Raw genomic sequence first — 25,650 nt, 5'->3', positions numbered from 1 at the left:
GTTTTTGAATAAAATCATTTAGTAAATATATTTGTGATTCAAAAGCTACTTTGATAAAAAAAATTCTTTTATTACTTTTTTATTGCAAAGAATAAAATCAAAAACAATCTTAAAAAAGAGGATAGGAGATATTTTTATCATGCATTTTTATATTTAGTACATTTATTTAGAATACTTTTATATTTATTTTAAATTTATTTTTATTTTTCATTAAGATTTATTTTTATTTTTCATTAAAATTTATTTTTATTTTTCCTTAAAATTTATTTTTAATTATGCTTAAAATTAATTTTGACATTTAGTATGCATGAAGACTTTATTTTAGTAAGCTATAAATAAAATTTCCAGAAACTTTGTCTGTGGCAATTACAATAGTGTTATCTTTTATAAATTAAGTGTACTACTTTCTACATTTACATCATTATAAAGTTTTCAAATTATTTCGCACGTGTGCCTAATCTTACAGAACGTTTTATAAGAAAAAAAACATTAAAAAATGCCCCATTTCTATTCTATTTTGATTTCATTACTTTGACGCAAAAAAAAAATCGAATAGAAAAATAAATTTCGCAAAAATTATTTTAATAAATATTTTAATAGATACTAAAACATGGAGAATAATTAATTAGGAAAGTAAATGCGTTTTTTTAGCATGCAATTAAGAAAATAAAATTAAAGCTTTCTCTGGGACAACACTTTGTAAATAAGGATTCCATGTTAAATTTTTAAAGTTAAATGTACATATTTTTACACTTACAGTTTCTATAGTAAAAGTTTTAAACTTATTTCTTAACGTCTATACAATCTCTAAACCATTACGTAAACAAATTTATGATTCAAAAGCTAATTTCATTTTCTTGGCTTATCTTACTTTCCCTTTTAAAAATGAAGTCAAAGAAATATACTTTAAAAATGAAATGAACGTTCAAAATGATTTAAAATAAGTATTTTATTAAGAGGAAATACTGCATAATTAAAGACTGAAAAGGAAAATAGCTTCGTTCAAATTCGTCGTTCGTAAAGACATTAACACACGAATAACTGTATAAAAGACTTCCGTGGCACAAATATAAGATATAACAAACAATGACTTACAAATTGATATTCTCTTAATTAATTATTTTATTAAAAACGATGTTTATCTTCAACTTATTAAGTACTCTTCAATGATTCCCTTATTTAATTCCATTTAAAAGACCAAGGAAATCAATATTTATTTTCATTATTCGGCTATTATTTCGTTTTCAATTTGAGGCATTGAATGATTGCTTAATTAATTGCATTTTTCGAAATTGCTTTTTTCATAAAAATTAATGAATTAAAACTTGTTAACTAATTGACAGTTAATGTATGAATCAATATTGGTTGTTCATGTTATCAATAAAAATTATGAATTTTAAAATTTCATCAAATTAAATTTAAAAAAACTTCACATTTTTGTAATTTTATAATGATAATTGATATATAATAATAATTGCTCTTATAGTAATAGATAAAATAAATAAAATTTTGCTTTTACTGAACCATGAATTCTTGCAAATTTGCTCGAACTTTAATTTTGAGCTGAGTTGAACCATATTATCCTACTTCTTAAACTTAAAAACGAGATTTTATGGTTAAATTAGTACAACAATTTCGTTTATTGAAAACTTTCTTACGGTTGTCAGCAAATTTACTTCACTATTTGGCTATTATTTCATTTTGAATTTAAGTCGTTTAATCATAGCTTCATTAATGGTTTTTTTCAAAATTGTTATTTCTATTAAACTTGTTTCTAAAATGTATTAACTAACAATGACTATTAATTTATGAATCAGTATTGTTTGTTTATGTTATCAAATAAAACTATTAATTATAAGATTTTCGGCAATTTAAATAAAAAAATAGTAAATTTTTATAATTATATAATTATAATTAGCACATAATAATAATAGTTAATATATTATAATAATTAACATATAATAATGATTAATATATAATAATAATTAACATATAATAATAATTTCTGCTATAACAATTGATAAAATAAATAAAATTTTGGATAGACACTACACTGTTAGAAATTTTCGTGCTTGCTGAACCAAGCTATCTTTCAAATTTGCTCGAACCTTAATATGGAACTAAGTTGAACCATATTGTCGTACATCTTGACCCGACTCTACGGTTCAGTTTGAACAAAAAGTTTGTTAAAATGAACTTTTTGTTAAGGTTGTCAGCAAAATTTCACCACTATTCGGTTATTAGTTCCTTATTTTAGGCATTTAATGATAGCTTCATTAATAGCGTTTTTTAAAATTGTTATTTCTGCAGAACTTGTTTCTAAAATTTATTAACTAACATTGACCGTTAATTTATGAACCAGTATTGTTTTTTTTACGCTATCTAATAAAATTATGCATTTTAAGATTTTTTTTCAATTTAAATAAAATACATTAAATTTTTATAATTATATAATAATAATAATAATTATATAATAATAATTATATGATTATAATAATAATTATATACTGTATTTTACCATATTCAAACAAAACAGCCAAATAATAATTAATAGGATGGAAACAGCTTATTAAATGCTTTCGGAAAGAAAAACTAGAATTGTATCTCACCAACTAGGCGCATCTAATGAAGCCACTTTGTTCTTCGCAACTGGGTACATATTAAAACGGAGAGGACTAATCTGTCAATCTCATTGACACTACTATATTTCCTCTATTCCTTTATATCTATCTTAATTTATCTTAAAAGTACATAAAGAGATTACATCGTACTTTACTTCCCTATTTGTGACCCTGAACTGCTGGGATATGATACTATCATTTACGCGCGAAGTGCAGCACCGTAAAGCTGCTTAACAGAAAAAAGTCTAGTATTTTCCATCTCTAACAACCAGATAAACTAATCCATCTCCAACAACCAGATAACTAAAAATCAAATTCCACGGTTCATTTGATAAAACACAACAGAACCATAATCTAACTCCAATGCCCTAACTCCATTGTCTATCTGCAATGTGCAGTTAAGTTTCTTATTTACGGTTTCGAAACCATACCAGTTGTAAATGGTAAAAAACTGTATAGTTTTGTATGGGTAGTTTTTTTTACCCTACTAGTTGTAAACGGTTTCAGAATCGTAAAGGTAAAAAATGTTCCTTACCGTAAATTTTATGGTTAGTTGGATGGACGGAATGCTGCCGGTTATTTAACCGTAATTTTAGAAGGAAAATTCTAACAGTTCAGTCTACTTTACGAAACATATTTTTGTTAAGAATTCTTTTTGCTTTATTTTTCTTAGTTTTGAAAAATATTGTTTAAAGTTTTAATTGGTACATAGTTTACAAGCTTTAGAAATATTATTTTTTCATTCAAGAATACTTTAAGAAAATTTTGTAATCATTGAGTAATCCACAAGTTAAAATACTTAAATCAAATTCCATGGTTCATTTGATAAAACACAACTGAACCATAATCTAACTCCAATGCCCTAGCTCTATTGTCAATCTGCAATGTCCAGTAAAGTTTTTTATTTACGGTTTCGAAACCATGCCAGTTGTAAATGGTTAAAAACCGTATAGTTTTGTATACATAGTTTTTTAACCCTACTAGTTGTAAACGTTTTCAAAACCGAAAAGGTAAAAACTGTTCTTTACCGTAAATTTTATGGTTAGTTGAATGGACAGAATGCTGTCGGTCACTTAACCGTAATTTTGGATTGAAAATTCTAACAGTGCAGTCTACTTCACAAAATATATTTTTGTTTTGAATTTTTTTCGCTTTATTTTCCCTAGTTTCGAAAAATATTGTTTAAAAATTTAATTGGTACATAGTTGACAAGCTTTAAAAATATTTTTTTTTCTATTCAACAATACTTTAGAAATATTTCGCAATCATAGAGTAATCCACACGCAAAAAATAAATATAAACGTTTGTCGCCTAAAAATGAATTCCCTTTGATTGCCTTTCACTCTTTTTTATTTTGTTTTGCGTGTGATGTAATTCTAACACTTTTATTTATGACACTTTTTGAAGCATAACAAGATTACATTGACATTTTTAAATGTATTGCTCTTTGCATAATTCCTTAGATCTTGTGTTCTAAACTGAAATATTAAATTGATTTTGCTTTATTTTATTAGTCAGTATTATGGAAACAAAATTTAGTCACTTATTTTACTTTTTAATTTTTTTTGAGGAAAACTTTGAATTTTATTTCACCAATGCTCAAGTAAAACCTTAAAATATTTTACAGCTATTAGAATAATTAGTTTCAAGCCTAATTTACAAGCTAATTTAGTTACTTAAAAACCTTTCAAATAAGAGAAGGTTCAACATTTTTTAAGATCCTCTTCTTGGGCTATTGGGATATAAAGTTGTTCTTCTGATTTCTCTAAAGTGCTCTTCCTGATATGCTTAATGAGAGCATCTAATTAGCATATTAGAGTAATTAGCATATTAAAGTCTTGCTGTAGTTAGTCAAAAAGTAACGTCCTACAACGTTACTACAACATAGAAATACTTTCTAGTCCCTTAAAAAGGTTTCTAGATTTACCTAATCTATCTTAAAATAACTATTGATAAATTTTCTTCATACATTTTGGCTTAATTGAAGCACACCTAAAACAAAATAAATTGTTTGTTATTTTGGTATTTTACGATCAATATTAATCGAAAAATAGTTTTGATATTTCTTTAACCCAGAAGTGGAGGCATAATCCCCTACAACAAAATTAAATCTTTTTCTTGGCTCGGAGATAGTTCTTTACACTGAGAAAAAAAGTGTGGTCAAAACTTCCCGATTATGGTAAAATGTACAGTGTTTCTCGCACAAAGCATGGTAAATTTTACTGTATCGCTTTGATAAAATTAACAACAAAATATTGTTTTTTAATCTGTGTTAAAATTTGGTAAAATGTGGTGAAATTTAGTAATTAATTGTGACACTAGATCATGGCATAAATTTCTTTATTAAGTAAAAATTTACTTATCAGTATTTTAGTTTTACTAAATATGTACTATTAAGAACTATAGTTTTTAAAACTAGAATTTATGGCCAAATCATTACCAAACGAAAGGAAAAAAGGAAAAAAGAATTGTTTGAATACCAAATATTTTGTTTTTGTTACCTGAATTGTGAGGGTTTTTTTCCCCAAAAAATGTCTTTAGCATACTTTTACCAAATTTTTTATCCCTATAGATTCACACTAATTCTTTAAATATTTTGGATTATTTTACTATCAAGTTAACTGGCAAAAAAAATTTATAAATACAAATTATTTTTCCAGTTAAAAAAAATCATTAATTAACTGTAAACAAAAATTATTATAATTTTCAAAAATCCATGAGCTAAAAACTTTGCAGGATGCATTTGCATTTTTTTGTGATTTATAGGAAAACTTTGTTTAATTTGTGATAGCAAACTTCGAAATTATGCATCAAATTAAAAAATTAAAAAAATGATGATTTCACTGCGCATTTTTTTAAAATTATATCATTACTATGCATTTGAATCTGTTTTTAAATGTAAATAATCAAATCAATATTTTTCAATTTGTTATAAAAACTAATAATTTTACTATCAATAATTTTACTACTTTTGATGTTATAATTTTTTAATAATATAATTTTTTTTCAAATCCTACATTCTTAAATATATTGGATAATCGTTAGACCATAAAATTGTTACCTAGAACTATAATAGGTGAAAACTTGTTTAACACCTTAATAAGGTATAACTTGATTAAAAACTTCATTCACTTCAAAAATATACAAATTGGAAATAGCGGCAGGCATGTTACAAGATCTCAAAAACAGGCACCCATTTCCAAGATTTGCCAGAGGGGAATGAAAAGAAACAAAAGTGATTTGAAATATAAAAGGAAAATTTTCCAACGAAAAAGAAAAAGAAATAAAGGTGAGAAACAAAACTAGAAAATTCACAGTAGCCAAGAGAGAGAAAAGATAAAAACAGAACAAGAATAACCACGGTGGCCGAGAGTGGGCAGAGTAAAATGCATTTCCACGCACTATGGAAAGTTGGGGAGAAAGTAATGTAGTTAAAAAGTAAATCATAATTCATGTGTACAAAACAAGATTCCAGGTCATCAGGGTGAGCAGAGGAAATTAGGGTGCAGATAATTGTAGCATTGTAGAAATTGAATTTAATAAGGTGCAAAACGGAACCATAATCCCCCCTAAATTTAGCTATAGTACCATGCAATAAAACTACAATAATATGGTTTAACTTAACACCATATTAAAGTTTTAAATTCAAAATATATTCCGAGTTTAACACTCCCAAAATTTCACTCAATGTATGTTGTAATACTTAAAAGCAAAAACTATAATATATTTTATTTTAAACAAAATTAAAAATACTTAAAAATCATTGAATACTTCAAATTCGTCTATCTATATTGCTTAACTAATTTAAAGTACAAAATTTAATTTATTTACTCAGAGCACGAAATAGGGCTTAAAGGATTAAGAACGATATTATACTGTTATAAAAGTTCTAAATGAGGTCCCTCAATCCAATCTAGACGAGAAAAACTAATCAGCCCTAACTGATCAGTCATTCTTTTCATCGTCTGCACCGGGGTAGAACACCCCCTAAAAGAGAGGGACCAGATAACTCAATTATTGCTTAGCACTGAAATTCTAGGATAGAAAACAGAAAATTTTCTATGGAATAAAATGTCTTAATCAGGATTTTTACAATTCGATTCTATGTTCAAGTATTCTTAGATAAGAGGATTAAGGCTGTTTCTCAAAGACTGTATAGTCGCATGAAATGATGCTTTTTGTGAATAATATGTTATTCGTATAACTGATGTCAGATTGCAGCAATTATTTATGAGTGTTAAATCAAGTTTAGCCTGCCATTAGCCAGTATTCTCTAAATTTATGCTGAAGATGGCACAAAACGTCAAAATAGAGAAAGAACACAGTAATTATTGTTAGATAGGACTAAGGCTGTTTTTCAAAGGTTGTATTGCATAAAATGATGCTTTTTTGTGAATAATATGCTATTCGTATAACTGATGTTAGGTTGCAACAATTATTTATGAATATTAAGTCAAGTTTAGCCTGCCATTAGCCAGTATTCTCTAAATTTATGCTGAAGATGGCACAAAACACCAAAATAGAGAAAGACCACAGTAAGTATTCTTAGATAGGATTAAGGCTGTTTTCCAAAGGCATGATGCTTTCATGAAATGATGCTTTTTTTGCGAATAATATGCTATTTGCGTAACTGATGTGAGTTTGCATCAATTAATCATGACTGTTGAGTCAAGTTTAGCGTACCTTTATCCAGTATCCTCTATATTTATGTTGAAGATAACACAAAACGTCAATATGGAGAAAGACCACAGTAAGTATTCTTAGATAACAACAATAAGGCTGTTTTTCAAAGGCTGTTTAATCACATGAAACGATGCTTTTTTTCGCAAATAATATGCTATTTGCATAACTGATGTGAGTTTGCAACAATTAATTATGACTGTTAAGTCAAGTTTAGCCTACCTTTAGCCAGTATTCTCTATATTTGTGCTGAAGATGGCACAAAACGTCAATTTAGAGAAAGACTACAGTAAGTATTCTTAGATAGGAACAAGGCTGTTTTTCAAAAGCTGCATAGCCGCATGAAATAAAGCTTTTTTGAGAATAATATGCTACTTGCATAACTGATATGAGTTTTGCAATAATTACTCATGATTGTTAAGAAAGGCCGCTTCAGTTTTGAGAAAATAAGAAACGCTTGAGGTCTTATTTTCTTGCATTTTAAAACTTACCCCAATGTTGCATTTCATGGGCTCATAAAAAGTTGCAAAAAATGAGAACAAGTCATTGGTTTGATAGTTACCATCTATATTTGGAAAAATATCGCCAAATTGACGATTTTTAAAATATTTAAAAAGTTCTAAAATATTTTAGTTATTTGTCCTTTCAAACGTCAAGATAATTCGTCACAGCAAGATGGCATATATAAATTTATAACTTTGTCACAGGTGTAAGGCACTTAAACTGTGGGGTTTTTTGTATTTTCCTTGGCGAAGAGCTTCAAAAAACTATGTTAATACACTGACTTACAATTAAAAACATTGTATAAGCGGTTCATGAAGGAATTGCACTGACGTTGTTTTTTCGATGCCACTGTAGTGCAAACCTGCAAACATAAAAAACAATAACAATAAATTTTATATTTTCACCCCTTATGAGGCTGTGGAAAATATACTAAACTCAAACTTTATTAAGTTTAAATGCAGATGGGAAACAATTTTCTGCCTTTGATTTGTTCGAAAATTTGCGAATTAGTTTTTTTGCAAATCAATTTAATGTTTAAGTATTCTTAGATAAGAGGATTAATACACTGACCTTCAATTAAAAAAACAGCATAAGCGCTTCACGAAGGAATTGTGCTTACGATGTTTTTTCAATGTATTGTAAACCTGCAAACATTAAAAACAATAACAATAATTTTTACATTTTCACTAATTTTATTTCAGGAAATAAGCTAAAGGAATCACTTTTTATAAATTAATTAAAATCCCAAAATATATTAGCATACTATTACTAGAAACAAAAATGGCTCGAATAAAGGGTTAAATGTTTTAAAGCAGCTTAAGATGAGTAAAAAATATTAAGCTATTAACTTTGCTTGATTATAACAAATTTAGGCAGGTTTAGAATAACAATTGATAGTTTGATAACAACAATTCTGAAATTTAAGTCACTCAATTATGAATCATAATCATTGGTTAACAGTTGATAATTATATTATATTTTCCAGAGAACTTCAAGTACAAAGTAAATAGTAACTGTATTCGGTATGTAACAAAATATTATTTTTCGTCTACCAAATGTTATATCATTTCAGATATTAATTAAACCAATTTTAAAAGAATGAATGACTAACAAAGAAAAAATGATTACGCAAAATTCTTAATTAAACGAAACCTGGCTAAGACTAAAACGCTGACCAAAAGAGCTGAATGATATAAATGCGGCCACTGGAGTAATATATGCTCGACCTCCAAAAAGAATTTTAGCTCAATTACACTGTACGAAATTCCAGATCAAATTACGGTAAAAAGTATTGGCTCACTGAGTGCAGTATCCTTAAAATCTATTTTACTGTAAAATCCATTCTTACGGGAGAATTTTATACCGCAGTTTTTAAAGCAATATTTATTGAAATAAAGTGATTTTATAGTTAATAATACTGTAAAAATGCGTCATGTTAGATTTTTTGTTCCGCAAAATTTTGTTCGCAAAATGGCTTTTACGGTAAAAAGTAATGGTACCCTGAGTGTCGGTACTTTTTACCGTAATTTGATTCCGAATTTCTTAAAATATGTCACCAGAGAGCCGTGAAGGCTCAGGTGATAGTGCGCTCTACTTCCTCCCGGGTTCGAATCCCAACGATCTCTGGTCGAAACGAATTCCGTACCGGCTCGCACCGACCACAATGTTGACTTAAAATATCTTAAGTGGTAATATGTTCATGGGTTAAAGTTCTCTTGAAGTTAGGCTAATTGTGGGAGGTATTTCTGGTTTTCCTCTCCAAGTAGCGCAAATATGAGAGGTTAGTAACGCAAAAAGTTCTCCACCAAGGCAAATTTTTTTCCAATATTTAATCCAAGAGCTCCCTTGTCTTCAGGATTTGGTTCAAAATGTGGATGCAGTGTTCAATGGCCTTATGGAATACAAATAACTGACATCAGAAAAAAGACATGATAATGGGGCTACATTAAACTAAATCGATTATATATAGAACTATTCAAATTTTCGTTCTTTAATATAACGATGTTTGAAAAAGATAAATGAATAAAAAGAAAAGCATTTATCATTATTAGAATTTTAACTATACCAGAAAGAAAGCTTCGAACATGACGAGGCACCAATTTAAACTGTCATCAATATATGTCATCGCGACCAGTTTTTATATTAATCTTCCTTAACATGTTAACTTGTCAAGGATTATTGTGATTATTTATAGTTATTGATAAAAGTTAAATTAGTTTTAAAAAAAAGTGGAATAATGTTTTTTTTCTAGTTAATATTTTCGATAAAAAGTATTTTTTAATTTAAGTAGATAAATTTCATAAAATAAATTTAGAAAATTCTTTATATATTTCATTTTCCTTGATTTTTCAGCTATAGCAATCATAAAATAAATAAGTAAAAATAGATTGATAATAGAAAAATATTATTGGAAGCGAATTAATATTATATAAGCTGTAATAGTTTTTTATATGTAAGAGAAATGTTTCATAAGAATAAGAAAAAATATAATTATTGTTTACACACATCATGAAAATACATCATCGCCCAAACACAATAAACATAAAACAACTAGTAAATTATTTTTTTACTGTTTTTTTGTTGATTTATTTATTTGGTATTTGTGTTTTAGCGAAGGTTATTGCTGAGGTTTGTATTCTGAACTTACTAAAAAATATATAAGCAATTAAAATTAAATACACACGTCAAAATGTATTGAAAAAAAATATTATTTGCTATATGGCAAAGCTGAATGTATATTACTGTGAAAGTAATTTTTATCCGTGGAAAAAAAAAGTGACATGTTGCCTCGATTTCCTTAAAATGAGTAAAAGAAAGGAAATTTCAATTTAAAAAAAAAAGTGACGTGTTGTCTCGATTTCCTTAAAACGAGTAAAAAGAAAACAATTCAGTAAGAAAAAGTGACATGTTGCCTCGATTTCCTTAAAACGAGAAAAAAAAATTTCTTTTTTAATAAAAAAGTGACGTATTGTCCCGATTTCCTTGACACGAGTAAAAAGAAAAAACTTCATTTAAAAAAAGTGACGTGTTGCCTCGCTTTCCTTAAAACGAGTAAAAGAAAAGAAATTTCAATTTTTTAAAAAAGTGGCGTGTTGTCACGATTTCCTTAAAACTAGCAAAAAGAAAAAAATTGCAATAAAAAAAGAGTGACGTGTTGCCCCGATTTCTTTAAAACAAGCAAAAAGAAAAAAATTCTGTAAAAAAAAAAGTGACATGTTGCCTCGATTTCCTTAAAACGAGTAAAAAGAAAAAAATTTCGGTGAAAAAAAAAAACCATCCTGAAAATTATTGACAGTTTATATATTTTATAAAATTTACCTTAATTATACTTTCGATGGTAAAAATAAAAACTTCTATGACAATATTCTTCCCGTTTTTTTCCTTTAATATGAAGAATATTTTAATTTTAATGATAAATTCTACTGCCCTAAAATTTTTTGGTGCTTAATCTCCTCATGTACAGTGCGTGTACTAAGGGAGTGCATTCAGATGAGGGGGGGGGGGACTGCATTCTCCGAGTCTCAATTCGTGTGACTCTTTTCTACGGGGTTATCTTAAACCACTAGTCTATGTGACGAATGTGGACAAACTGGATGATCTGATAAAGTGGATTGTCGCGATTTTGTAAGCTTTAAATCACAGCTGGTATCTTCAAACGTCGTTGTAGACTGTGCAATGACGTCAGCAGGTGCCAATCCAAACAACTCTCGCAACAATTAATCAAGTAATTCTTTTAACTAAATAATAAAAATTAATAAAAAAGGATTGAAAAACACGGGGCCATAGATAAGATAGAGACAAATATATTTTCCCATAGTGCTATTTTTAAAGGAATCAGAAAGCTTTGTTGAGAGTGAGCAATCTTCACGATATTGTGGCGTTAGAATCTAATTTCGTTCGCTTTCTAACGAGGTGATCGAAGTTCGAACTCCAGCGATGGCAGGTCGATTTGAATTCTGCTCCCGGATTGTATTGACCTCAATGCTGACTTAAAATATCTGTGTGGTAGACAAATCGTGGGTTAACAAACCCTTACCATCGGGTTGACCGTGGGAGGCTTTCCTGGTTGTCCTCACAATGTAACGCAAATGCAGGTTAATTCCATCAAAAAGTGCTCCACAAAGGCTAGTTTGTCCCAGTGCGAAATCTAGGAGTATGTTTTTCTTCAGCATTTGATTCAAAATTTGAACTTAGAAAGTCATAGATCCAAGAATAGATCAACTGCTATAACCCAGTAATAATGTTTACAGAAGACTGGAATTATAACCAATAGAAATTATTTAAGTATTATAAACACATATTTATGTATAGTAAACACATATTTACATTAATTCGAACCTCAAGGAGAGAGTTTGAACCTTAACCCCCCCCCCTTTTTTTATTAAGCCACTGCCATTCGGCCTCCCTCTCAGGACGCCACTGGATAAAAACTAAAGCATAAAAATAAGCACATTTATAAAGTAAAAATGAATGCTTTCTTAAACTAAATTAATTGATTCTAATTTAATTAAAATAATTTATGCTAATAAAAATAAAATGAAGTCCACCCAAATTCACCTAAATTATGCTTTGCAATTTTGTTTTCTAAACACACTAAATAAACATATTCACAAAAATTTGTATATTTAGATTTTATTTTCAGATGATATATAAACGGAAAAGTAAAATTATATGAATATTGTTTGACTTTTATAAATCTTTTAATAAAGGACCAAGGAATTATAATAATGCTAAAAAGTTATTTCATGTGTAATTATGAAATTTAAATTTTTGCCACTATTAAGTTTGATAGAAAATATTTTAACAAATTGTTTAAATTTTACAACGAAATAAAACAGTCATCTCCTATGAAATGCTCATTTACGCTTTCCTTACGACAATTCTATTTCGATATTAGATCTTATTTCTTACTTGATTTTATTTCGATACTTTTTTAACTCTCTTAAAGCCGTATGCTAACTTATTCATAGCACAATACAATTATTTTAACAATGCGCCTACATATTTTTTTCTGGGAATTGCAAAAAAATATTGCTGTGTTAATATTTTGAATTGTTTATAAAATAGTATCAGAGAGGGCAGCACCAACATGCAACTCCTTTTAAACTTTTAAAAGACATTATTTTTCAAAATAAAAATTCTAGGTACTTAGAAATTGCTTGTCTACCCGGATCATTAAATAATATAAACATATTTTTTTTAAAAAATAAATAATAATAATAATTCATAAATAAATAAATAATGCAGCAAAAAATTTACGGAAATATTTTTGCTGGTTTAAAATTTGTCCTATTTATCTATATATTTTTAAAAAAGTTAACAGTTTTTTCCTTAAATAATATGCTTTAAATAAATGTTAGGAGTTAAATTAGTTAAAGTAATAATAATACAAAATATTATTCACATTGTAAGTGACACTTTATATTTACTAAAATACTAATTATTTTAATGCTGAAAATAGTTTATTGTTTAATAGTTATAATAATTTATTGTGTGCTTTACATCAAAACTTCTCTTAGATAATAGTAATAATTTTTGAAAATAAAAATCTCAAATATCTAAAACAATTTCAATAGCAACTAACATACATTTCTGCAATGCTAAAGCTGACCTTTTCGATGTAGAACCTCTTCTAAGAAGCTACTTAAGATATCACTTTGAAATTTTTGGGAGATATTTCAAATTATATCAGTAGTTTTCTGTGATAATATTTCAGCATTAACAGGAATGCTTTTTGCGTTGTGACAGATTTTTGCTCAAAAATGATGAAACTTTTTAAAAATTAAAAGCTTTTTAAAAATTAAAGTTCATAATTTTTTTTAAGCAAATTTTGCCAAAGATATGTTTTAATAGTTATTACAGTGTATACATGTATATGTAAATATTCTGTGAAAAAAGCTAAAGCAATATATTGTTTAAATGGTGAGAAAGATCAGTTTTAGCATTATTGGTATATAACCTACCGACTACCCAATAGCGTTCTGCAGCAAAAAATCACAGTTAAAACTTGATATATTAAATAAACGCCAAATAAGTAGTGGCATACATGTTTATATTTTCTTTGATTTAATTTTTATAATAAGTTATAAAAGTGGTGAATAAAATAAATTGTTTGAATGGGGGGAAAATAAAACACGTGAATGTCAATTTAAGCAAAATTAAAATCCCATTTGAAAAAATTTGAAAGCTGCCAGAAATATAACTATTTTCAAGTTTAATTTGATTTACTTAAAATTTTTACAACTTCAATGAAATTTCAGTATGAAACAGGAATTTTTTTCTCCAGTAAATAATTACAAATTATTCGTGATTAGTAAATAATGAAAATTACAGTTGTCATATGTGAGAATATGAATGGTTTTTAAAAAGCCTCTTTTAAACTTTTCCAGCGATATTGCAGTGGGGCAACGTTCGGATAAAAATTAAAAAAAATTTAAATACGATTAGTGTTGCTTTTTACGGCATTTAAATTCCTAGTGCTAGTCAATAATAGTTATAGAAATCTACGCACGTGATTTATTTTGAAATAAGTAATGGGGAACAAAAATACGCCTAAACAATGCTATTCCGCTCACAAATAAATTGGTAAAGCGGTAGTTTAGCTACAATTTCTTTTCTTTTTACTCTGATTATCGCCAATCTGCGATGAGCATCAATAAAAAACGCGTACTGTACAAGGTTTTTCGTAATCACTGCCCTTAAACTACTAAAAATCAACATTCCCGTTAATTTTTTATTTAATTATTCATTTATAATTATTTTTTTGCTAATGGGTAAAGATTGGCAACTTAATTGTTTTATTCTCAATACGTATCGTTTAAAAACAAGAGGTTCGTATTCACCATAATGTATCCTTAAAGTATAAATATCTATATTTTAACTAAAAATGTAATAAATGTGAAAATTTATAGCTAAAGTGGTAGCCAACACTAGAAAATATAAGATTAGAATCTATAGAAATGGCTTGTTTTTTCTCATAGAGATACTTATTATATCACTACAATATATGACTGAAGGGGCCAATTTGGTCCCTCCACAGATTGGCTGTGAGTATATTAATTAAACATCCAAAGTATTAAAATATAATCATATTTAGCTTTGATCATTTAATTAGTGATCAATTTTGATTACACGGAGCACTGACTTTTCAATTATACGCATGCTTTAGTTTCTTAGTTAATTCAGTTTCCTTTTCTGTATAAATGATAATATAAATATGTTGAAATACTTTTTTTTTCAATGAAACCATGGTACCTTGCGTATACTAAAGGGTAGCTTATACCCAAAACTACCTGGGGTAATGGCGTACTTACCAGAATGCCTAAGGGTCCACTTTGGGCAGCTAGGTACTCGATTTTAAATTTGCGTTTCTATAAGGCTAACTTATGAATGATTAAATAAACATCAAATTATGAAAAGTCAGAAATACTCAACACTTTCAGTAATTTGTTCTTCGAATAACAGAGCAACAAAAAACGAGAGGGGCCAAATTTTAGTGTCATTTTAGTGTTAACACACTGCACGCGGGCAATTTTTCCAAAAAATGTATTGCAGCTGTTGTAGATTGAAATTTTAAAAAAGAGGCAGGTTAGATTTCAGAAAAGTTGTCACTATAGCGAAAACTTCAACTGTAAAAAAAAAATTACGACGAGCGATTGTAGTACTTATTGCATATATATTGAATCATTTATGTTGGTAGTAATCACGACTGGTTAATTTCTTTGAAAAACAGTGCGAAAAGTATTTTTTCTACCACTTTTTATACTTTCGTATGGATCGCAGAAATTTCAGAAGCGTATTTTCACGTGATCCGCTTGCAATGTGTTAAAAGGATTTATGCATTTCCTAGACATAAATGATATGGGAAACATATCATTTATGTCTAGGAAAACACATCAGAAACCATTATTAATCTAAGCATTATTATATTAATATATTATATTAATATAAACCATTATTTTAAAATATGAGGTTAAAATTAAAGAAGGCATAAAAAATATCAAAACTTGTTTGATAGCCAAAGAAAGTTAAGAGGAGGGAGGGGGAGATTGCTCTTGTGTAACAGAAAGCGCACAGTACGTTTTTATAACGTTCCAGGATGTAAAAATTTTATTTTTTTTTCAAATTTCTTTGAAAAGAATTGTCCATTTGTTTTGCTCTTAAAAAAGTATCTTTTGTTCCTAAACTTAATATAAAAAATACCATCTAAGCCGGCTATAAAATTTTACATTTAAAAAAACGAATACAGATTGCGGCAAAATCAAATTTATTATTGACTTATATGGTGACTTAAAAAAATGTATTGTTAAAATTTGATAAACTACCACAATAAAATGGCCTTAAATGGCAGTAAGAAAGTTATAAACTCCATCCTAGATTATTTATTGATATATTGAAATATATTGTTGGGTCAAAGTATGTCTATTAAATCTGATGAAGTTACTGTGTAAATCATTTAAAAAGTTTGTACGTTTCTTACCAGTAGAAGTTATTGAAATGCAGAAAACATAACATTTTCAGGGAAATTTATTAATCAGGGAAAATAACATAAAGTGGTCAATATTTTTATGTTTAAAATAACAGAAATGTTTCTGCTTTTTTGACGTAACTAATCCACATTAACTTTGAAAATGTTAGTATTGAGTTTGCTAATGAGTATTTTTATTCAAAATTAAGCAGTAGTAAATTAAATATGGTAAAGACATGCTAACCCTGCCTTCAAATAAATCTATACTAAATCATTTACTGTTCAATCAGATACCATTTTTTTCTTTCTTATCTTCATTGTAGCCACTCCGTAAATGTCACTTGCCTGGATCATCTACTAAGCTGTTCAGATATTTAAAAAAGGAATTTTCAATGAAAAATTTTGTGGAGGCAACTGCTTCATGGGATTATCGCAAATTTCCTAGATTTAGTTATACTTCAATATTTATGACCACCGTTGAACTGCCGATCCGATTCTGAGTTTACGACTGTCAATGTTCAACTCTTTAGCCTTGCAATTTTGAACCAGATCCAGAAGACAAGGAAACTCATGGATAAAGGACCCGCATTTATGTTACATGAAGAGGAAAGCCACGAAAACCTCCTACGGTTAGACTGACGCCAAGAGGACTCTTACCCATGATCCGTCCACAACAGATGATAGTTTATGACAGCACTATGGTTTGGGCTAGCCGGGAGCAGAATTCGTATATGTTAGCCACTGCTGGGATTCGAACCTGAGTTATCTCATTGGGAAGCGAACTTTCTTACTGCTGTGCCATAACGACTCTCACTTTTAGTTTTAAGAAAATCACATTGCAATAATATCAGATCGATATGTAGATATTTACATTTACCTTTAACGGATCAATGCTTTAATCTAAGCGGCTTGGTACCTTAACTTACTGGATCCAAAGCCACGTACATGCCACAAAAAATCATTTTTTTAATATTTATAACTTTCATTATTGTCATATTTACAATAACTTTAATTATAAATTATTATTAAAATTATAATGATTATTATAATTTATTATCATAATTATGATTAATCTTATAACTAATTATCATAATTATAATTAATTTTATAGTTAATTATCACAATTATAATTAATCTTATAGTTAATTATCATAATTACAATAATTTGGATTGAAATTTTGATTAATAATTAATTAATAATATAACTAATTCAGTAATATTATAACTAATACAGTAATATTATAACTAATACAGTAATATTATAACTAACACAGTAATATTATAACTAATTAATAGTATAATACTTATTTTCTATCAGTATTATTAATTATTCTTGGTGGGAAATCAACTTAAAGTACTACTTGCTCAGTTCAAGATATACATATAGCAGACAGAGTTATTTTAATTATGCAAAATAAATGCTAAAAATGAAATAATATGAAATGATTAAACTAACTCCATCAATTAATTTTACCTATTATTTAATTTTAAATGAAGGAGTATGTACCCAAAATGGAAAAATTAAAGTCAATGAGTTAAGTAAATTTATTTATTTACTTAATAATTTTTATAAATCCGAACTTAATAGCTTTATATTCCGACATTCTCAAATTTTTTAAACTATTTTAACTTACATCGCATATGAAACAACCTGTGACAAAATGACAAACTACCCATCTTATTAATAGTTGGTAGAATAGTTGAAATTCGACAACGAAGCTTAAATCCACAGGCTTAAAAGGAGAAGAATAAAAAAAGGTATTGAGAGAATAGTAAAGGACGCCCCACCCGGAGTGGATATCTTTAATGACAAGATGAAGGAGTTATGATGAGATTGCGTGCTCTGCTGTCAATTCTGCAGATTCAAATAGATCGTTAGCCAAGGTTATATTTTCTTGTCACCATTGCTATAGTACTGACTAAAACAGCAATCTAATTAGACTCTTAATCATTAGAAAAATTCCGTCTAAAATTTCAAGATTAAAAAAGAAAATATTTGTCAATTAACAGTTAACTTCACTGTTATAAATTTGATATTTATCTATAATTTTTATAGATTAATTTAAAAGAGATAAACGTGACGTAATATTTGTGAGTCTTTTTATTTGGACAGGAAAGCAATGTCGTTCTGGTGCATTAAATATTCGTTAATCTTAAAACCCAATTCATTTTCTTCGATCCATTTCGATTCATTTGCGATCCGGCATTGAAAGGTTGTTGCTAACGAGGGCGAATATATTATTGATTAAAAATAAAATCTTGATAACAAATGTCAAATGCACCGAAACGACATTACTTTCCGGTCCCCCTAATAAACCATTTTAAAAACAACTCTCCACAAACCATGTTTTGAACCGCATCATAAACTGACAAGAATGATCTGTTCAAAAATGGCTATCTGTACTATTCAGTGAGGAGCAAAAATGAAACTTGAATGGTTCTCAAGGCTGGAACTCATATTGTCATAACCTTCGAAAAGAAGAAACGAGTTTCTTCAGCAGGCAGCAAGGAGGCTAATCTATAATGGTTTGGGGAGTATGTGGATATAATGGTCAGATATTCCGGCATTTTCTTAAGGGAAGACAAACAACATAAACGGATCAGCATACACTGAGGCAACATCTGCTCCCTTTTCAAGACCTCCTAAGAGGAACAGATTTTATATTTCAACAAGACAATGACAGGATTCATACTTCAAATTCGCTTACAAACAAAATGGCCAGTTCTAGATTGACTAGGCCTGAGCCTAGACCTAAATCCAACTAAGAAGGTTGGGATATTTAAACCCGGCATTGGTAAACAATGTAGCACTTAAGAACGCCAAGAGTTTATTAACCCCTTGAGGACTGGTGATTCAGAAAAGCATTCGTACAAAATCAGAATCAAGTTGTAATTAAATAAAAAACGGTAACTTAAATGTAGTCGTTGCTAATTTGACAGACTGACTTTGTTTTTACTTTAATTATTGTTAGTTTAATCATATATATAATCAATGTTAATTCAAAGTATAACTAAATGGTTTTATTTTGAACAAAGTAATGGTGAATTAAATAAATCAAACAATTATAACTTCGCCCACAAAGAAACTGCTAAAGAACTACTTTGATTACCAGTTTTATCTTTTTACCCTGATTGATACGGTTTTATGCTGGCACGTATTTGTGACAATCGGAGCGAAAGGGTTAAGGAAGAATATATGGTATATTATTCCCTCAGAAAAACATCAGAACATCAAAATCTAATTAATTTGATAGAAAAACCTTTATTCGATGTAATTGAGAATGATGGAGGATCTCTTGATTGCCACGATAACTCGGAGGATCAAATACATAAACGGAACTAAGGATTTACTAGAAGGAAACTTCATTTAACTAAATTAAGGACTAATTAGGAAATTTCATTCAACTAATTTTTCCTTAATTAGTTAAATTATTAATAAAACCCTTAAATAGTTAGATAATTTAATTAGGAAATTTCAATTAACTAAAGCTGTTGCTGAATTATAGAAATTCTCACTTCCCTTAATAATTTTTTAGTTGCCATTTTAATATGTTCAGTTAACCACCGAGAGCCTTGGTTACCAACAAAATTACCTTTTATAGAAAGTAGAGATAAAACATTAGACTCAAAAATAAAAGTAAAAAACAATTTGCATTATTTTCATTTAGTTGAATTAGCATCATTAACCCTTTGACGCAGTTGGGATCCCTGTGTCTCCTTTGTATGTATTTTTTCTGACGTTTTAAGTACAAGCAAAAATATATTTTGGTATTTTTTAATTATGAAACAACAGACTAATGGTTACTAAAAAATCGATTTGATTATCAGAATTATATGTGTATTAAAATATAAAATGCAAAAAAGTAGCTTGATTTTTTTTCGTTTATATTCAAAAATTTATCAAGAATTGATTTTGTAAATTAAAGAAATTTCAATGATGCATAACTGTTTTTTTTTATGTCTAAGTAAGTGCAAATTTTAAAAATTATTGTTTGGAAATGAGCTGTGAGTGAAACATTTTAGCTTTAACGCGTAAAAAGACATAAGTGTTCCATGCTTTATTTCATAACCATAAACTTTTAAAATGCTAGTTATAACATTTTTTTGTATATTTTGACCAATATTAATACAAAATAATAAAAAAAATGCATGGAAAATAATTTTAATACAATTTCTGCGTCAAAGGGTTAATGGATACTTCCGCTGGTAAGATGAAATTTTCGCTCTGTGGTACTTTTTCCGTTATGAAAAATCCAGTTTTATTTGAAAACTAACCACAATAAGATATCAAAAACTCTTCAAAGAATATTTTTAGCTGATATTATGAAATCTGAATTACGAAAAGTGGGTTTTAAATTTTTTATTATTAGAAAATACATCGAAATCTGCTGAGAAAACTAAGTAATTTATTCCAACCAAGTCCTAGTTCCTACCCTTTTAAAAATACATAGCTGCCAACTCTTCCGGTTTTCCCGGAAGATTTTATTTTCATATTTAGAGTGCTAGCGAAATTTATGTTATTTCGCTAAACTTTTTGAATTAAATCAGTTTGACCACCACTACATATAAATAATTACAAAAAATATATAAAAGCATATTATTCCTTACGATAGCGAATTTCAACTTGATTAAAATATAAATATATTTTTGAGGAATATAGTTTTTCGGTAATTGATTCACTACCACTTGGAAAATACATTCTCGAAAAGAGTGAATGTTGGCAGGTATGAAAATGATACTGTTGTTTATACATATCAGTAATAATGTATATAGCAATAACACTAAACAATAAAAAAGACTCCAACTAGAAAGTTATAAAATTAACTTTTTCATTTTCGATGGAGGTAATTAAATAATAAAAAATAATGACTCACCCTGAATCTGAAACGATGTAAATCCATCCGATATAAAAACTTCTTGAACACCACTTCGACCCTTTCTTAAAATAATCCGCACTTTCTGTTTTGGTTTATCTCTTTGCAAAATTATTTTGCTCGTGAATCTAGTTGTACTTTGTAACCAACTTGCTATGCTTTTTGAAACTTCTCTAAAAATGACTGCATCATTTTCTAAACTATCCCATCTATGATGTTCACCCGAATGCACAAAGTCGCACAAACCACATTTACCATCAAATGCTAAAAAAGTTGACAAATGATCCAAACAAGCTGGTGGGCTTTGAACCTTTGAATGATCAAGAAGCATTTCAGTTTTTGTTTGCACAGACGACTGTTTAAAAAGGATTTTCTGTGGAGAAGTTTCAGTTTTGATTGCTGATACAGGATCATCTTTATAATCACTATTAGTCACTGAATCATCAACAACTTCCGTAGTTGGGTTGTCCTCTGAAACAGTATCGATTTCAGAATCGTAATTTTTTACTTCTTTCACTGGTTCATCTTTACTATCACTTTTTTGACTTTCAGGATCATCGTGCACATCTGTAACTAGATTTTGTGGTTGATGGTCACTTTTTGATGGAGAATCTTCTATTTTTGAACTTGATCCAGGGTCATCTTTGTAACTATCGTATCCGATTTTTACACGAGACCTTGTAATGTCTGAAGAAAAAGTCTTACGCTTACTGCGCCATGCATGACTGAAAAATCTTGGTGATGCACTTCTGGGGAAGTACTTTTTTCTATGGCATGCTGGAGTAGCACATTTATCTGAGTCACTTTTTTGGATGTTGGTCTAAAACAAAAGAAAACATTTTTAAAGTTTTATTAAAAAGAGAACACAGTAAAAATTACAAAAAATCACTGCATTTTGTGATTTTTTACCGTTTTAAGATTATTTTATCAAAATATTAAATTGATTTTCGCAAAAGTATTTTTAAGTTGCAGCTTAATATGTGCAGCATGACGCCATCTGAACCCTTACACTTTCTTCGTATCACAGTAGTCTGATCATCAAGTCAAGATCAGCTAGGAAGTCGATTATCACTGTATGCTGTCAATAAGCGGATAGGTTATCACTTTGAACAACCTGCGTAGGGACCAAGGGTGAGCGTTATTGTTAACTGTTCTCCCGTAAATTGTTCAACTTCGCTACAACTGAAACCCAAATAATTGGATCTGCTGTTCAACGACGGTTTTACAATAAAATGTGCTTCGGCAGTATTATGCATAACCCAAACAGATGAATGAGTTAAAGTCTTTCTTTGGGCTGGGACTTACATAGGACTTATATAGGTAAAGCATTTTATTAAACATATGAATCATTTGCATAGTTAAATCATTCCCAGATTACTACAGTAAAAACAATAGAAATATCACTATTACTGCAAAGATTTTGGACTAGAAAATGTAAGAAATGGTAGCTTGGAATATATATATCATAACTGTCAACCCAGAAGTCCTCGCTTCCCAGAATATGTAAAACCAATTAGCAGTTTGCGTGAAACTTAGTTTAATTTTGAACACGAATTAATTTGAACACGAACACAAAATAGCACATTGAATGCCACATTAATTTTGCATAGCTTACCCGCCTGGTAAGAACGGTAAATTATTACAAACAAAATTGCAAATATTAGACAGATTTTGCTAGTTTTTAAAAGGTTTAGAATGACATATCTGAAAAAAGTGGTAAATTATATAAGCCTACGAATTGTTTAGAAACAGTGGCGGATAAAAATCCACTAAATTGAATTTATTAAATCAAGAATCGCAATTAATAAACTACCACTTGAAAAGATTTATTCACTGTCCGGAGCAAGTTGGCATCTCTGTGTATATAAATAAAACTATTTTTGTGTGTTCCATATTGCATTAATTTCTTCAAACCATTTTAGTAACGATAATAATATTAAAAAAAATTTACTTGAGTTATGTGTTTTTAATAATCTTGTCTTAACCGGTCACCGGTGACTCCCGTGGTGCTACGAGAAAACTCGGTTCTGGTCACCGGTGACCTCCATGGCATTCAATGTGCTAAGGAAAGTTTCGTAAATTTTCTAGAAAAGTGGAGAAATTTTCTGGAAAATGGAGCCTTAATAAAAAATAAAATACCTCTTCCGATGGTTCATTCGAAGAATTGCTTTGTAAACCACTTCCTTTGGCTCGTTTTATTACCTCTTTTCCATTTGATTGAATTAAAGAAGATCTTTCGATGAAATCTGATGAATCATACACCGAGTCTTTTGTTATTCTTCGCCTTAGAGATTTCTCTGATTGGCGACTATCACATTCTTCATGTGGCACAGTTTTTCCAGAGGAACATATGGAATTTCCCATGGTTAATGATCAAAATACATGATCGAAATTTGTACTCTTTTATCTGCAATAGGAAAAAGAAGCATTAGCTACAAAAAAATCTGATACCAGCTATAAAGAATCCCTCAATCTAATCACACAGAAAACAATTCCTAATGGCATTTCTGAAGTTTGGATATATCTTGCACATTACAAAATATTGAAAAAAGTTCCAAAGAAACAATGTTTATTGTACTACGTCTACTGGAAAGTTCTAGCAGCGAAAGTACATGCCTCCAACATTGATCCAAAAGATATTTTTTTTGTAAAAAAATTAATCATGCATTTACTTTTAAATGTATATATCAGATGTACTGCTTAGTTCAGTCGTATACTTTCGTTACAGGTTTAAAAATGTATGTACAGTGCCCAAAAAAAACAAGCGGACCACCCTGAATAACTTTTGATCTAACGATCAGATCTTCATTTTCTAATGCCTAACCCCTTGGGGACGGGTGATTCAGAAAAGCATTCGTATAAAATCAGGATCAGGACGTAATTAAATAAAAAACGGTAACGTAAATGTAGTCGTTTCTAATTTGACATACTAACGTTGCTTTTACTTTAATTATTGTTAGTTTAATCACGTACATAATCAACGTTAATTCAAAGTATAACTATATAGTTTTATTTTGAACAAGGTGATGGTGAATTAAATAAATCAAACAATTATAACTCCACCCACAAATAAACTGCTGAGGAATTACTTTGATTACCAGTTTTATCTTTTTATCCTGGTTGATACCGTTTTATGCTGGCACGTATTTGTGACAGTCGGCGCGAAAATGCTAATCTTGATAGTACAAGGAGGCGACCTCAAGCATGCTAATTTATCAGTATAGACGATATTTTAAGTTAAGAAATCAGACGCAAAATCATACTTCTCTGAATAAACAGATGACTTTTTCGCCGGATCGGATTTCTGACTCCCAATACATAGGGGGCATCCAAAATTTGGGAAATATGGTTCTCATAGTTTCATCAGAAGAGCCATCCGAAGTTTAGAGAATGTTAATTTTATAAAAGACGTATATTTAAAATTCGATTTCTCAGAATCTATTGGACCGATTTCATTCACGTTTTGAATCTTGTAAATGAATATAATTTTGCGTGACAAAATACAAAATTTGAGAGAAATCACTCGAATAGTTCCTGAGGAATCGAGTTTTTAAAAAGTTGTATATTTAAAACTCAATTTTCGAACGATTTTGCTCGAAATTTATTTTTTTGTCACGCGAAATAACATTCTTTAAAATGATGTCGAAATTTGTATACCTTACAATTCAAATGTTTACGACTATTACTAAATAGAATAATGAAAAATAATAACTATTTAGTAAAATTTATTTTTACATGGAATCTTTGAATATATGAATTTGATGATTGTGTTCAAATTTTTTTTAATTCTAAAAATATTGAAATATAATAAAAAATTTTACCATATTTCAATTTTTTTATTATATTGAAATATAATAAAAAAATTGAAATATGGTAAAATACGCAAAAAGTAAAACTGAAATTAAGGAGTTCAAACTTTGGCCCACTATCCTGACTAAGCTATAGGGACTATATTATCCACATTGCTCCCCCTTTCCCTATATTTTGGGAGTGAGAAATCCGAATTCGTCGAAAACAAGGTTTGTTTATTCAGAGAAAGTTTGTTTTATTGTCTAATTTCGGAACTTAAAATATCGTTTGAACTAATTAATTAGCATATTTAAGGTCAACCCTTTGAACCATGAAGATTGAGCCTAGAATGCGAAGATCCGATCATTAGATCAAAAGTTATTTAAGGTGGTCCGTTTTTTTTTCTTTTGCGCACTGTACGTATTCTTTTGCGACATCTATGTTCTGTTTCTTTATGCTAGAACATTTTTATTGAGATAAAAGGTAAACGCCGTTTCTCACTTTCGTTTATGAAAGAATCATTTGCATTATTTCAAAAAGTGAGGTGGGTACTTTCGTGGGCACAACTTTCCGACTAATCTAATAGAATTTCAGGAATTGTAAAATTTTAAATGTTGCTCAGTTAATTAAAATAACAAATTTAAATGTTAACAAATTGCTCATTTAATTTGAATGATATATATATATATATATATATATATATATACATATATAT

At 28.7% G+C, this 25,650-nt stretch overlaps 1 protein-coding gene across 1 annotated transcript in view; it reads right to left on the bottom strand.

Moving 5' to 3' along the window:
- LOC107440923 (dual specificity calcium/calmodulin-dependent 3',5'-cyclic nucleotide phosphodiesterase 1A) overlaps positions 1-25,650 on the bottom strand; it is a 535,122-nt gene that overhangs the window by 465,214 nt on the left and 44,258 nt on the right. Inside the window, exons 2-3 of the mRNA XM_043040985.2 lie at positions 23,286-23,553; positions 21,147-21,966 (exon numbers count right to left, since the gene is read on the bottom strand). Coding sequence (XP_042896919.2) covers positions 21,147-21,966; positions 23,286-23,510 — 1,045 coding nt within the window. The 5' untranslated portion in view covers positions 23,511-23,553. The remainder of the gene's footprint in view (positions 1-21,146; positions 21,967-23,285; positions 23,554-25,650) is intronic.

Source organism: Parasteatoda tepidariorum, chromosome X2 (assembly GCF_043381705.1).
Source record: "Parasteatoda tepidariorum isolate YZ-2023 chromosome X2, CAS_Ptep_4.0, whole genome shotgun sequence".
Lineage (NCBI taxonomy): Eukaryota > Metazoa > Arthropoda > Arachnida > Araneae > Theridiidae > Parasteatoda > Parasteatoda tepidariorum.
This window is presented reverse-complemented; position numbering and strand designations above follow the sequence as displayed.